This window comes from Corticium candelabrum, chromosome 5, assembly GCF_963422355.1.
Source record: "Corticium candelabrum chromosome 5, ooCorCand1.1, whole genome shotgun sequence".
Classification (NCBI taxonomy): domain Eukaryota; kingdom Metazoa; phylum Porifera; class Homoscleromorpha; order Homosclerophorida; family Plakinidae; genus Corticium; species Corticium candelabrum.
The window spans coordinates 4,347,501-4,362,209 of NC_085089.1; the positions used below are offsets into that span (position 1 = coordinate 4,347,501).

At 40.2% G+C, this 14,709-nt stretch overlaps 4 protein-coding genes across 4 annotated transcripts; 2 read left to right on the top strand and 2 right to left on the bottom strand.

Moving 5' to 3' along the window:
* Positions 1 to 263: 263 nt before the first annotated feature.
* Positions 264 to 2,683, top strand: LOC134180070 (serine/threonine-protein phosphatase 4 regulatory subunit 3-like). Its single transcript, XM_062647150.1, has 4 exons — positions 264 to 515; positions 671 to 825; positions 1,567 to 2,190; positions 2,256 to 2,683. The coding sequence occupies exons 1-4, from the start codon at positions 374 to 376 to the stop codon at positions 2,430 to 2,432; spliced, it is 1,098 nt and encodes a 365-aa protein (XP_062503134.1). The 5' UTR covers positions 264 to 373; the 3' UTR covers positions 2,433 to 2,683.
* Positions 2,684 to 8,496: 5,813 nt separating this feature from the next.
* LOC134180445 (uncharacterized) lies at positions 8,497 to 10,262 on the bottom strand. The gene has a single exon (XM_062647594.1). It carries the CDS (start codon positions 10,121 to 10,123, stop codon positions 8,534 to 8,536), a length of 1,590 nt encoding a protein of 529 aa, XP_062503578.1. The 5' UTR covers positions 10,124 to 10,262; the 3' UTR covers positions 8,497 to 8,533.
* LOC134179576 (uncharacterized) lies at positions 10,138 to 11,699 on the bottom strand. Its single transcript, XM_062646513.1, has 2 exons — positions 10,250 to 11,699; positions 10,138 to 10,185 (listed from the first exon to the last, which is right to left on the bottom strand). Exons 1-2 carry the CDS (start codon positions 11,522 to 11,524, stop codon positions 10,138 to 10,140), a joined length of 1,323 nt encoding a protein of 440 aa, XP_062502497.1. The 5' UTR covers positions 11,525 to 11,699.
* Positions 11,700 to 13,566: 1,867 nt separating this feature from the next.
* Positions 13,567 to 14,406, top strand: LOC134180454 (uncharacterized). The gene has a single exon (XM_062647609.1). The coding sequence runs from the start codon at positions 13,814 to 13,816 to the stop codon at positions 14,222 to 14,224; it is 411 nt and encodes a 136-aa protein (XP_062503593.1). The 5' UTR covers positions 13,567 to 13,813; the 3' UTR covers positions 14,225 to 14,406.
* Positions 14,407 to 14,709: the final 303 nt, after the last annotated feature.

The following is a 14,709-nucleotide window of genomic DNA, read 5'->3' on the forward strand; positions in this document are numbered from 1 at the left end:
GTTGCTGGGTATAATTTAGGAGTCTTATCATTTTAAAGACTGTTCTGTAGATGTCTCTTTGGTCAGTGACTTACCAAACTTTGTTTCTACTAGATTTACAACGGTCTATCTACTAAAACTTAGTAAAGTCTGTGTTTACATGTAGTTTAGTTCTTTGGAAAAGCAAGATATTTGTGTTGAGCTTTAGCGTCTTCTACTTGCTCGCTGCACATAGCAAGAACATACGTGTCTACACTGCAATTAATATCAAATAGAAACTCCCGGATGTTGGAGAAAGTCATTTTCAGAGGAATCTCCATTCTCTTCTCAGACAGCCAACTCTTTGTCACGAGTTCATGCTGGTCTATGATTTGCGTTTAGTGTAGTGTTGGCGATGTCCACTAATCGGCGCCGAGTGAAGGTCTACACTCTAAATGATGATCGACAGTGGGATGACAGAGGTACCGGACACGTTGTGTACGCATTCGTTGAAAGTTTGGGAGGTTTGGCGTTGGAAGTGAGAAACGAAGAAGATGGTAAGCGCAATATTCGCATTCAGACGATATGTAGTGTAGATTACATACAAAATGAACAGTGACGCATGCCACACGGGTGCACACATTACTAGAGTCATTTGCTATATCGTTTGTCATATCTGTAAAATAGGGTGATTGCGATGCGACCATTTTAGGTTCAGTGTTGCTGCAGTTGAAGATACAGCAGGACGTTCTGTATCACCGCCAACAGGAAACTTTGATTGTGTGGACAGAGAACGACTACTGGGATATAGCTCTTAGTTTCCAAGAGAAGGCAGGATGCGATGACATTTGGGATAAAATTTGTCAGGTAAAACACACTAGCCTCGAAATTCCAAACCAGAGAGCGCGCGCGCAAACTCTAGTATTGACAAAAACGTTACTAAAATAATTTCGGAAGTACTTATCAAAAAGTGATGCTAAATGGTACAGCCCAGGGTAAGTTTTACCTAGTTCAATAATGAGATGAAAAAATACCATATGCTTTTGCATTATGCAAACATATCATTTGTAAATTCCATGAGATCTCACAAACCAAGAAGAGATGTCTGCACCGATATCTTGGTGGACGGCATGAAATGACGACTCTTTGATTTTTTGGCAGAACATTAGCTAGTCTAACCACTAGACTAGCGAGACTACCACTCGACCATTTGTCAAAGGTGATGGTCTAGCGACACTGCTGTGCATGTCCTGTCACTGCAAGCTTGAAAATATTGAAGAACTGAAGCTGAAACTAAAACTAAGACACCTATGTGCACCAGAGTCTTCATTCACGGCTCTGGCATGCACTTAGCTACCCATGAGGATTTCACACACTTGTCATCAGCGTTAGTGGACTTAGCATAACCAATTACTGCTAAACCAATCAGAATTTACATTCTGGTTCTAAGACACTGATTGGCTTAGAAGGCTATTTCCAAAATTATTTTTGTACCGTTCTGGTCCAGACTAGAGTTTACGCGCTTTGTGCTCCCTCTGGTCTGGAAGTTCGAGGCTACTTTAGGACATACATGTATACATGTACTTATTAATTGCAATTCTATTTCAGGTTCAGGGTCGAGATCCACAGTGGGAAACAACCCCAGAAGATGCTACTGATGAGCGGTTTGAAGAACTGAGTGATGCAGAAATTGCACCTGAGCCTATTGACTTGCCACCGTGTGAACTGAGCAAATTAGAGGAAATTGGTGAAGTCTTCTCGAGTTGCTTGCAATCTGTTGTTAGTCGTGACAAGCTAGCTCTTGCTCTTGAACAAGAGGATTACATACATAAACTCATTGAGCTGTTCCATGTGTGTGAGGACTTGGAAAATGACGGTGGACTACATCAGTTGTATGAAATATTTAAAGTTGTTTTCCTTCTCAATCGGGCTTCTCTATGTGAAGTCATGTTTCATGACGATGTGATATTTGATGTCGTTGGTGTCTTGGAGTATGATCCAAACAAGAGTGAACCCATACGGCATAGAGACTATTTGGCATCACAGGCATGCTTTAAGGAAGTTGTACCCATTAAGAATGCCGATCTCTTGGCAAGAATCCACCAAACTTACAGGATTCAATATGTTCATGATGTGATCCTGCCTACACATTCAGTATTTGAGGAAAACCTGCTGTCATCACTTAGTTCTATGGTATTTTTCAACAAAGTAGAGATTGTGGCTCAACTTCAGGTTATTGACGATTTCACAAAGAAAATCTGGTGCAATGCTGTCATACACAATTATTGTACTCTTAGGAAGATGATGCATTTTTGGATGATCTGTTTACGTTGTTGAAAAAGGATTCAGCAACCGTGGAAGAGAGGAGAGATTTAGTAAGTATTCATGTTAGTCATAATTTACTTAGGAGGCCTATCATGCATTTCGTCATCAGTGTTGCATCTACTTCAGTTGTAATCAATAGGTCATATTGATAATATATTGCATTCTAAATGTAATCAGGGATGGCAGCACTGCTTAGAAATCATGGACCATAGTTAGAAGTTATGGTTCCAGGTTGAATGTGATAATATGTCTGGACAAAATTAATATTTTAGTGTCAATGAACATGTTTCATGTCACATGTTTACCTGTACTTGAAGAGAATCATCTAGAAATGTTTCTAAAGTGTCATACAGTATTACTTTCCAGCTTTATGATATTACAATGCAACTTGTAAACTTGTACATTGTTAAATCAAATTACAGATGAGTTTGATGTTAAATTTTGAGATTTACTTAAATGCTGTACATAAGTGCAGGCCCCCCAGGCTTCAGAAGATTACTTAGCATGGCCCATAGCTTCTGCGTAGTGCACAGAAATCCAGCTATCTGACTGGGGGCTTAGTATGATCGTCTAACGCAGCTCCGTATCCACTTGCTATTTGTTATTTGCCAAGGAAAGAGTACACTAAAGGGTACTCTACAAGGCTAATGCTAGCAACTCTTGCTGTTGCCAGGTTTTTGATTGTCTTCAGCTGATTTTTGTTCTGCTATAAAATGCTATTTTAGTACAGAATTACTGTAAATCCACAATTGTTTGCATCCTATTTTCGTGCGGGCTTTAACGGATAATTTTAACGCTTGCTAGTACGGTAACTGTTTCATTTTACACGTGTCTGTGTACATGATCCATGAGCTTTAAGCTAAAGTAAAGTGGTATCCATGCTTGGCTCACAACAAAATATTAACAAGAACTACTACTAACCACTACCAAGGAGATAGCGAGCAACAGCATCCGGGATCCAACAAGAGGACATCGCAGAGTGAATAGATCACTCGGCAGCTAAGTGCAGAGACGACAATATCATGTTTACGACTGCAAGACTAGGCTGACTATTACCCAAGTTGCTGAAGAATGTGGACATGTGCTCGTCTGCAAAAATTGCTGAATCACATAATCACAAAGTCAACAGTTTAATCTATTCACAGTCCGTATCGAAAAGAGTTACTAGTATTGAACAGACAGCCTAAGGAAATGATAAACTAGCTGAAAAGGTTGCGTCAGATGCCTTCTTTTTTTGACCGCGTACAGCATTGGATGAAAAAGCGAGACAGCAGTTGCGTCATCACCTAAAGCATAGTCTTGGTGTGAACATTAGGACTAATTTGGAAGAACAAACCGTCACTGCTGCAAGAACATCAACTTTCTTATTCATCTTTTGTTGATGCCATTGCTATTAAAATGTATGTCAGAGTACTTTCAGAAACAGTTTGAGTTGAATGACATCTTAGCATTGCAAATTGGACATGTTGTACGTAGAGAGTTTCATTTTGGTCTTCTGTCATTGTGAAACCTGTGTATTTTTCAGTTGGATCTTGTGTTATGGTCATCATCATCAATATCGCTAGTGGCAATTTCCAATAACAGTTTTGGCATCCAAGAAGAAGTTTAGTATGCATTTTAATTTAGTTCATTTTGGATTTGTACGAACAATACGAATATAAAATGCATACAAAAATTTGTGGATTTACAGTATTGGGAATTATATGTAATAATTTAAATAGTATGGACATGGATGGGCACCTGCTAACTGGCATGATCAACAACGTAACAGTGATTTTAGTACAGTGTTCTCCCCAGGCATCTCAAGACGTGGCGGCCTGCCATGCCTTGGCTAAATTTTACAAGGACACGCCCAATCCCGCCATCCCTTGGCTAACGCTGCCACGCCTTGACTTATGCCCGCTACGCCTTACTATCTATGTGCTAGGCAAGAAATGGGAGACCAGTGGTTTGAGTGCTTGTTCTTATGAATAAAACACCTGTTGTTGTTGTGGAAAGACCAAAAGCAATGCCATAGAGATCGCTATGTCCAAAATATACTTATGACGTTGTTTCGAATCCGATCCGACGTTATTTGGTGGCGTATTCGCCCATATTCCAATCCGTATGTGAGTCACGCCCTCGGCAGCCGATTGTGCCGTGGAGTCGTTATTGGTGCGTTGAGAGAATACAAAGTTGCAAGGCAAAGTACATCAATGCGTCGAATTGTGTTGTTGAAGTGATAGCCCAATTTCTCGTTCTTCTAGTGGCGTTTTTGGCACCTACGAAAGCCAATCTGGGAGGCATTACCCTGCTCAGGATGTAAGACAATGAATGCACTAATTACAGACGCCAAAACGTGCTTGAACGGCATCGGCCCAAAGCCAAAGTTAGTAAAAGCATTGCTCAGGTTAGTGTAGACGTGTTCGTAGTTTTGAAAAACTTGTAGATCTCGGCGAACATGCAGATACGCTGCGGACGTCTCTAGTGTAGATATCGGCATGGAAAATTGTCACCGACTGCGTAGTGAGCTTGTCTACTAGTGCTAAGTTACTAACTAAAGGTATTATAATCAATTTTGTGATTTGTATTGGCTTGGAATATATTGGGAGGTGCATGTTTTTTATATGTATGCAGATTAGAAAGTAGCCCGGATAAAAAGCGGGGCGCTAGAAGGCTAGTGATAGCTTGCTTGTGTTTTACTCTGTCTACACATAGAATTGTTGTACAGCTAACATTTTAGACCAAACACAAGCACCCTAGGTGGCTCTAGCACGGCACCGCAAAGGCTGCAAATGCCACTTAGATGACCACGCCCATGTTTGAAACAACCACGCCCACAAGTACGTTCCATTTAGCCATGCTTAGACCACCACGCCTTTGAGATATTTTGGGGAGAACACTGAGCACTGACCTTCCATTTAGTGGTTATCTAAGTGACCATGCCAAGTTCTATCCCTGTCAGTTCTATTTTTGTACTGTTCCAAGTGTCACTGTTTATGTGTCTTAATTCTATGGCAAACTGAACTGGACAAAACTACGCTCTCGTAATTTCAGTGTGTTTTGAGTGTACAGTATTCCAGTGTGTTTTGCGTGTACAGTATTCCAGTGTGTTTTTGTAATCATTTTCAATGTATTTATTATGTGCACACGATTTCAGTGTTTTTTGTAGAGAGAGTAGTTTTGTCCAGTTTGGCTTGCCATACAATTCAGTGTTCTAATAATTTTGTCTACCTACTTTGTTCGTACTACCTTGTTCTGTTTGTTAGTGTGTAATAATTTTTGTCTACCTACTTCATCATGCACCATTTCAGTTTTCTATCTATTTAATTAATCATTTATGTCTATCTACTTGAACATGCCAGGTTCTGTCCCAGTCAGTCCTACTATTTCAAGTGTCGATGTCTATGGGCGCGTTAGATTTGCAGTTCTAGAACGTAAACTGAGGGTGTGTCGCAACTGTTGTAACTGACAGAACCAAAACACAAGAATAGCTCGTTGCATTAGCCATTTCAAATCTTGGTAGTGATGTTGTAAATTTGGGTACAGTACTCTCGTTCTATCAAGGTCTGAGGAGAGTTGTCAATTGTGCTAAGACTTTCTGGAATGTTGTTGGTATAATGTCCTTCAACTACAGGAATTTGGCTATTTCCAACCTGTAGCAAGATACTTGCAAACTCAGCATCGTTAGCGTCACCGTGAAGATGAGCTCTCATGTTAGTTGTCAAAGAATGTGTTTCAACGCGTTGCTATGAATATGATGATTTGATGCAGGCATCAATTTCATTGGCACATGTATATCCTTGAGTGACTGGTAACGTTTAATGAAGTCCTCGGACAGGACAACTATGATACTTTACCACCAAATTATTTGATTGGTCAAAAAATTTAATGCATTGTGAAATTTGCTTTGAATTACTGTTGTAAATTTATTTTAATAATTAAATAGTTTTACATAAATACAAGTTCATCTTTTAGAGTGTGTTCTGAATGGTTAATACTGTAATCGTTTGAGCATTATTTAATGTAACATCTAAGAAAGTGTCGTGCTCAACCAGATCAGTCTGGTTTGTAAAGTCTATTACAAGTACCGGAAGCAATCCCTGCTTCAGAAGTACTTAGACCATCACGGCTGTCTAGAAAGAAAACATGACTTTAATAATATAACTAATAATAATAATACCACTTGTTTGTCAATTTGGCAATCTTTACCAAATTTTTATTACATCTTGTTATCTACTCATAATATGAACCTCTCTTATGTTGTGCTATCTCCACCTTGTGTAGCTTCACTTTGCTGGTGACAGCAAAAGCAGAAAATATTTTACTACAATGTATATGTTAACCACGGGGTTTTGTAGTATTCGCCGCCACTTTTGCAATTCTAGATCTTTTGTGTGCAACACATTGCACTTTATGCATAAGGCACTAGCAAGCTGTTTTGTACATGCTCTGAGATGCTTGTGATAGTGGATTTACACTATTTGTATTAATTAATTACTCTTTTTCAGTTGATATTATCTAAACTTCAGATTCCTCCATTATTGATGGCAAACATTTGTCTTTATGACTGGTGGCACTAGACAGAGGTTAAGGTTACTTTGATTTTGTCATTGATTTTTTGTGCAGCGATTTTTGTCTTCAGCACAGACTAATTAGCAGACCCAAATATATATGGTTTTTACAGTTTTGCTTTAGTGATTTGCGAATAATACAGCTAAAAATATAATTATGCCTTTTCACATGCTTACTCGAATTGTTTGGGAACTAGTTTGATCTTTGGTTAGCTAATTGAGGAAGTAAGTGGTAAGGCAGAGACAATTAGCTGTTAGATCAGCTATAGGCACAGCAAAGTATGAGATTTTAGACGAGTGTGAAATAGTTTTAGTGTATAGGCTTAGTGATTGTACTTGCACTTGTTTTCATACCTGTGCATGTAGTGCCTTCTAGCTGACCTCAGCAAGCTTACCAATTATTACATGATTACAAAAGTAACCTTATCACTGCAAGTGACTATACTTAATTGGCAACAAACCAAACAAGATGCAGAACGGACAACAGACAAAGCCCATGCAGGCAAAGGAAAAAGCAGTACGTGCTACTAAATTACTCATTCCTTTTCCTCTCTATTGACACAAATCGCTTGAACTACGAAAGGGCAACCATTTTAAACTATTCCTATCCATTTGATAGAGCTTGTTTGGATAACATATTGGAACACAATCAGAGTTGATTGAGCAAGTGGCAAAAATGGTCGGACAATGTCCAATTTCCGACCGTTATTTCAAGCACTGCACACACACACACACACACACACACACACACACACACACACACACACACACACACACACACACACACACAGACACACTACGGCTTTTATAATGTGTATACCTAGAGAAGATATATATGGAGGCGAGAGACTTGTTTGATGTAGCTCAAGAATACAATAATAATTATAATATATATATATATATATATATATATATATATATATATATATATATATATAGACATGTGTATATTTATACTTTTTACAGATCCCAACTGGGATCAACTCTACCATCTAAAGCTATTCTACATAACACCATCTTAGCATTGTATAACCGTAGCTTTACAGACAGTTGTTGATGCAAATTACAAACCGATCTACTGATACCAGCATTGTTAAAAAAAAGAAGCCCTTCGTGCTATAATGTTAAGTACTTGTAAACTGTTCGGTGTCCATAATCCTAAAGACTCCACCACGAGGGGATGAAAAATACCTCCAGTGTTTGAAACCATCGCATCATGCTGCTGATGTTTCTTAATCTCTGCTGCTGCAGCCGCTGCCCCTGGACAAGTGGCTGCTTGAACAAGGTAGGATGGCTGTAAGGAGTTTTGGACGGAAGATCATGTTCGAAATATATATATATATATATATATATATATATATATATATATATATATATATATATATATAATTGAAATAGATATATTTTTTGTATAAACTCACCTACATGGGTATCTAACACACATTATCCAGAAAACATGTCTGTACAATCCAAAGCCAGTCTATGCAATATCATTTTGGCGTTATATAGCCAGAGTTTCACCGACAGTTGTTCATGTATGTTACTGACTGCTTAGCTGACTGTCAAATTTCTTTTAAAAGATAGACGTCGTGCGATGGTCTTCAATGCTTCCAAACTGTATATATATATATATATATATATATATATATTTTTTTTTTTTTTTTTTATATATATATATTTATTTATTTCTTACACACCTACTCACATACAGGGAAGTCCCAACTAAGGACTTCAGCTACTTCCGCAAGTATGCGGCTAGATATCATTCTAGCGTTATAAATCCATAATCTAACAGAAAGCTGCTCTAGCAAATTCTTTAAAGCCTTCCAGAAGGGAACAGCTAACACAGCACATACTTTTGAGGATATAGACTTCAAAGTCTCTAGACTGTCTGGTGACCAAAGGCCAAGTGTTTCAACTACCAACGGATAAAATGTACCACCAGTCAAAGATACTCTTGCATGGTGACGATCATCCTTGCCCATTTCTGCTGCTTCTGCAACAACTCCTGATGTTTCAGCAACTCGAGCAATGTAAGATGGTTGCAACGTGTTTCTTACAGTGATGTCAAAATATCCAGGCCGTCCATTCAAGAAATTCGGATGGAAGACATCACCTGGGCGGCATTTGGATTGACCCGAGCTTCTCTGTTCTTTCACAACTTGTTTGGAATCAATGAGGAGTGATTGCCAAATAGACTCACATAAAGCATTATGTCGATTCAGACGATGTGGACCATGACCACACCCAACAAGATGATCTCCATATGGGTCAAGTGGATGACCACATATACATCTGATGCTGTTTGGTGGGAACGGAAACACAGGTAGACCCAACCAGTATCTTGCTGCTACAACAAACTCATGGGGTGACATGGTGAGGCCTAAGTTACGGTTTGGAGTTGCCCGCAACCATGCACCAGTATGAGGAGATGATAATGTCTTCAAGCGAGCCCTATCTCTGAGACTCACTGAATTGAGTAGGTTGGAAAATGAGATGTCATCTAGTTGAATTTGAATCTGATGTTGTGTAGCTGTCACCAAATCTAATGAAGGTGAATCCTTTCTTGAAAGTAGGTTATGCACGATTCCTCGTGCTTCGTCTTCTCCAGGCAAGGGTTTGATCAAAGTGAGAAGAGAAGGATGGTTACGTTTCAGTAAGCAATTAACTAACTTTCGATTTGAGTTACAGCTGCCAAGAAAAGCGGAAGGTGAAGTAGATAAGGCCTCCCGGATACCCACACCTCCTTTTCCAATTGGCAATACTGCTTGTGACCATGCAAAGTCAGAAATTGAAGATCTTGTGATACGGCTGAGAGATCGGCGTAACCCTTCATCGAAAATAGACAATGTGCTCGTAGCAACCCCAGGTCTCACAGATCGTAGCAAATGGTTGATTTTACATATGGACAGGCAACTTCTCAACAACTGAAGTTCCACTTGTGGATTTTCAAGATCAGAGAGATGAGATTGGGTATTTGCTACTTGATCGACTCGCTTCTTGAAACAATTAGTGAAGAAATCCGATGAACCAAACACAGGAGAACCAAGCAATTCCATTCCATCTGACAACCGGTGTACTTCTGGTGGAAATTCTGGATGTGTTCGATCTCCTGAAGGCCAAAACACTTCACACTTTGATAAATTGACATGAAGGCCCAGGGAAGGACCTTTCTCTATGATGAAGTTTATTAACTTTGAGACAGATTTCCGTGTGCCAGCAAAAGTACCATCGTCAAGGTACCACAAATTTAGGTCTAAGCCAGGCACTTCTCCAACTTCATCCATTAGTTCTAGGACGACTAAGGAGAACAGCAGTGGTCCCAGTGGATCGCCTTGTTGGACTCCTGCTGTAGATGTAAGGTGATGATAGCCAAAGCGCAACTCAGCAGCACAGTGATAGCACCACTGTACCCAAGCTACCAATTCAGGAAATTCACTGCCAAGTCTCTTCAGGAATGAATTGCAATGGCATTCATTGAACGCATTCTTCATGTCCAGTTTGAAACAGCACAGGTCATGTCTAGCACTGTTCTCTTCAATGTATGACCTTAGAGAATGAACACTTGCCTCTAAACCTCCTCGTATTCCAACACCTACCTGACCATATGGTAAGAAGACGTCCGGTAAGCGAGGTTTTATAGCAGAACAGCAAAGACGGCTAGCCAAACGACGCAACACTTCCCCAACAGCAATGGGCCGAATGCCGCCAGCCTTCTTTTGGAGAGCAGTCAAAGGGGCACCAGACAGGAAGGGAGAAATGTTGCGATCAAGTTTTCCAGACAACAAGAGACACATCAATCGTGTTAGGTTTTCTAAACAGGACTGCGCTTCTGGAACATTGCAACCTCGTATAGCATCAATTAAGTGTTGTGCTCGAAGATGAGAATAACCGGGACTTGAGCCATTGGGAAATGCTTCCAATGCAGAAATAACCTCCTGAGAGTCCACAACTAGTGAAGGTGGGACTTCCTCTAGCCAAGCAGGAAGATCGTGAACTGGATGTCGATTTGCCAACTCTTCTAAAGCTTCACTGCTGTCATGAGAGGCACAACCTCGTGAACCCAAAGCCTGAAGTGCATCACTGTATCGACCTTCTGAAGCCAATCTCAATGATCTTCGAGTATTTGTGGTAGCGGTATTTGAGGAATTCAATGAAACATGGCAAGGGTTAGTCTCAGCCTTGACATCCAGCCACAGTGATAGAATATCTCCATCCAACCAACGTTGAAGGCGAGAAGACAAAATTTCCTTTACAACGTACCTTTTCTTTCTCCCACCACGAGGAGGACAGCGAAGGGTAGCTTTGGCCAGCATGAAGAGGCGAGCAAAGCCCCACAGGCCACCCTCACAAGCACACCGTAATTCTTTAGCTAAAACCACACTTAGAAGTGGTCTAACTGATTTTGGGACATGAGTAACTGTCTGAACTGGTGTGGTGACAACTTCGTTCATCAGTGAATTGAAAACAGACAATTCCATGTCACCAACAGCTGGATAGGACATCATAGAAGCTGCTTTAATACCCTCGAGCACCAAATTAGAAGATGAGGATACAGGCACTGATGAAGAAGTAATCCTTGAAGCTGATGTTGGAGCTACCTCAGGTGAATTCTGAATTCCAATATCACCGTTAACAGCTGTGGATTCACACTGACTCAACCAGGATGATGCACTTGGATGGGTCATCAAACCACGACATCTACCACGACCAGGACCTAGAGAACGTCGGCAAAATGAGAAACGATTACCATAAGCAAAGCCACATTCTGAACATAAGCGACGGTTGTGGAATTCTAAGAACTGAACATCCGGGAAATTTCTGTAGCAAATGTGGTTTGCATTTATGTGTTGAAACAGCGAAACTGTGTCTCTTGTCATATATATATATATATATATATATATATATATATATATATATATATCAGAGAGTGCGCTAGCACTCACTCTCTCTGTAGCGATGCGAAGATTATAAAATGGCCGCCCATACAAATGTATCCAAACACGTGCTATCCAGATTTCTTACAACTCAGTAAGAAATCTCAGAGCCACCTAACGCTCGACTGTAAATGGTTTGAATGGTAGCCAGACTACTAATGCTGACACTAAGCGTCTCAGAAGCCGTATATCGGCAAGTAAAAATGTGATTTATTCTTTCACATTTCGCTTTTGTCAGCCATGCTAGCGCCTCACTTGAAGCAGCTACACAACGACAAGAGTCATACGAAACGATTCGCTCTTGTCCGAGGAATTGCACTGACCCAACAGCTAGAACTGTGCAAAGTCCACCCAGTATCATGTCAACTGCTGCTACGCAATTCTACGTGGAGCTTGCACAATGCCATGCTGTTGCGGTCACGTTTGTAGTAATTATATACCTATTATTAGCTGATGGAAACTATAGTTTGGGACCTTAGCTGCTACTTCCACAGTGTGCTTACAGTTGTGTGTAGTTGAACGTTGAAATGTATGACTATGTTCAACGGGGTTCTGTCTCCATGAGCGTGTATGCTTTGAGTGTAAAGATGCATGGGAGTTGTTTATTGATACAATCAATGTTGTTCCGTACATCCGCCAGCTGCTAAAAAATGAATGAAACAAGTATAAAAAACATTTTGAGAAAATGATGGGTATGTAGGGATGGGTATGCACTTATTCATGCTCATCTCCTACATCATAATCTTTTTACCTAAGTTAGTTGCTTGTGGCAGTTTCAATCAATCTAAAACCCAGCAGTCATGTGTGACACTCACAGTACTCAATTATGATGTAGGAAATGAGCATGAATATATATATATATATATATATATATATATATATATATATATATATATATATATAAATTAGCTTTAGTTACTTTTAATGTTGACTCTTTCAATTACGGTTCTAGAATAAGGTGACTTTACTGGGTCACCATATATATATATATGTGTGTGTGTGTGTGTGTGTGTGTGTGTGTGTGTGTGTGTGTGTGTGTGTGTGTGTGTGTGTGTGTGTGTGTGTGTGTGTGTGTGTGTGTGTGTGTGTGTGTGTGTGTGTGTGTGTGTGTGTGTGTTACACACACACACACACACACACACACATAGCCAATACGTGATCGAGCACGCATGAATACAATTTCTGCTCACTATGCTGGTGCGTGGTTGCGGGCATTGCCTAACCCTAATCTCGCCCTTACCATGCCCAAAATAGAGTTTGTCGTAGCAGTGCGGATTCGTCTCGGCCTTTCAATCTTTTCTCCTCCACCACAGTCTAGTCTTTGTACTTGTGGTACGGTGCTGGATAAGTTCGGAGACCACCTACAGTACTTGGCTGTAGTCAGAAGACCAACCTGTTTATAAAACTCCATGAATCCCTTTGTGACATGATCCTTAACACATTATTGGAGGATGATTCCCACTGTCGACGTGAGCAGCATTGTTCCAGTGATTTGGGGTAAAGACCAGGCGACACATTTCATCAACTTTCAACATGATACCAGCATATTTTGATGTAACTGTGAGGAACTCACTGCAGCAATCATATTTACTGCAAGCAGCATGTTATGCAGGAGGAGCGGCAGAAGCTGGGGAAGATGAGAAAAACTTACAGCATCAAACGATGGTATCCACAACAGGAAGCATATTTGAACCACTTTCTGTTGAGTTATTTGGTCTGGTAACGCCGAACAGTTTATGCACATTGAAAAGTATAGCATACAAAGCATCATTATATATATATATATATATATATATATATATATAACGTTATATATCTTTTGTATTGTTAAAGCAGCTAAACTGCTTTACATCCAAAATATGAGCTAGTGTACTGTCCACGTACAAGACGAAAAGAAGAAACTGAAAGAGCACTATAGAGCAGATAAGAGTTATAGAATAGTACAGCAGATAAACAAAGGCCTGAAGAGTGCTGAAATAGGATTGAAGTGCGCATGCTCCAGAATCCAGTCTGAGTTCATCTGATAGAGCGGACACGAGGATGAAGAAGTATATGCCAGAGAACAAACAGCAAGTGAATGAAGAAGAGGAAGAAGGCCTGAAGAGCACGGGAAAAGAGGGTGATTGCACAACAAACTTCAGGATCTTGTCCAATGGCACCATTTGCCACAAAACAGAAAGAAGTCTCCACATCAAGAGAACAGAAGAAAGATTGAACATGAACAATGCAGAAGACGAAAAATTGAAGAGCGCTGAAGAAGGGGTGAAAGTTTGGCAACATCTAATATTCCATACGACTGCAATGACCAGAGGTAGAGAGAAAAGAATCCAAGAAAGAGAAATCAGAAGAAGCAAACCAGATGAGCAAAGAAACCTGAAAAGCACTGGGTACGAGTTGAAGATGCAACAAGCGTCAGGAACTCAACGAACTGTCCCGTTTGATGACAAATGAGGCAGCATGTAATAAGTAGTGACGTCACGAACAGCCAAAGCTGTTGAAACAATACAAATGTAAACCAGAACATGCAGAGTGCTGGAAGTAGGGTGATTGATGCGGCAAACTCCCATGTTCCAATGGACAAACAAATACGGTCAATAGGAATACGACGAATTGGCAGTTGCCCACACAACAATAAGCCAATGAAAAAGCATTCATTCTTCAAATGGGGTCCCATCACCAGAATAAGGACTGACGCAGACAGCCAGAGTGGCAAAAGCCACAATGGCACAGCCTGAAAAGATGACAACCTCCTCTTCTCTTGTTCCTTCAGCAATTGACGGCTACAACAATTCTCGCGGCAATGCTAAGATTGTGCCACGCTCAGAAACAGTAGATATTGATAGGAGTCCAAAGTTTAATTGACAGCTAGGAATATGTGAGATTTCCATACTACAATACTGAAACACAATACTATATTGCTTGAAAAAGGTGACAGT

Excerpts from the sequence above, each read along its gene's own strand:
- LOC134180445 (XM_062647594.1), bottom strand. The coding sequence starts at position 10,123 with ATGGATGAAGTTGGAGAAGTGCCTGGCTTAGACCTAAATTTGTGGTAC.
- LOC134180454 (XM_062647609.1), top strand. The coding sequence starts at position 13,814 with ATGAAGAAGTATATGCCAGAGAACAAACAGCAAGTGAATGAAGAAGAG.
- LOC134179576 (XM_062646513.1), bottom strand. The coding sequence starts at position 11,524 with ATGACCCATCCAAGTGCATCATCCTGGTTGAGTCAGTGTGAATCCACA. Across the intron at positions 10,186-10,249 it reads TTCCTGAATTGGTAGCTTGG|CAGGAGTCCAACAAGGCGAT; the intron begins GTACAGTGGTGC and ends TTACATCTACAG.
- LOC134180070 (XM_062647150.1), top strand. The coding sequence starts at position 374 with ATGTCCACTAATCGGCGCCGAGTGAAGGTCTACACTCTAAATGATGAT. Across the intron at positions 516-670 it reads AGTGAGAAACGAAGAAGATG|GTTCAGTGTTGCTGCAGTTG; the intron begins GTAAGCGCAATA and ends CGACCATTTTAG. Across the intron at positions 826-1,566 it reads TTTGGGATAAAATTTGTCAG|GTTCAGGGTCGAGATCCACA; the intron begins GTAAAACACACT and ends ATTCTATTTCAG.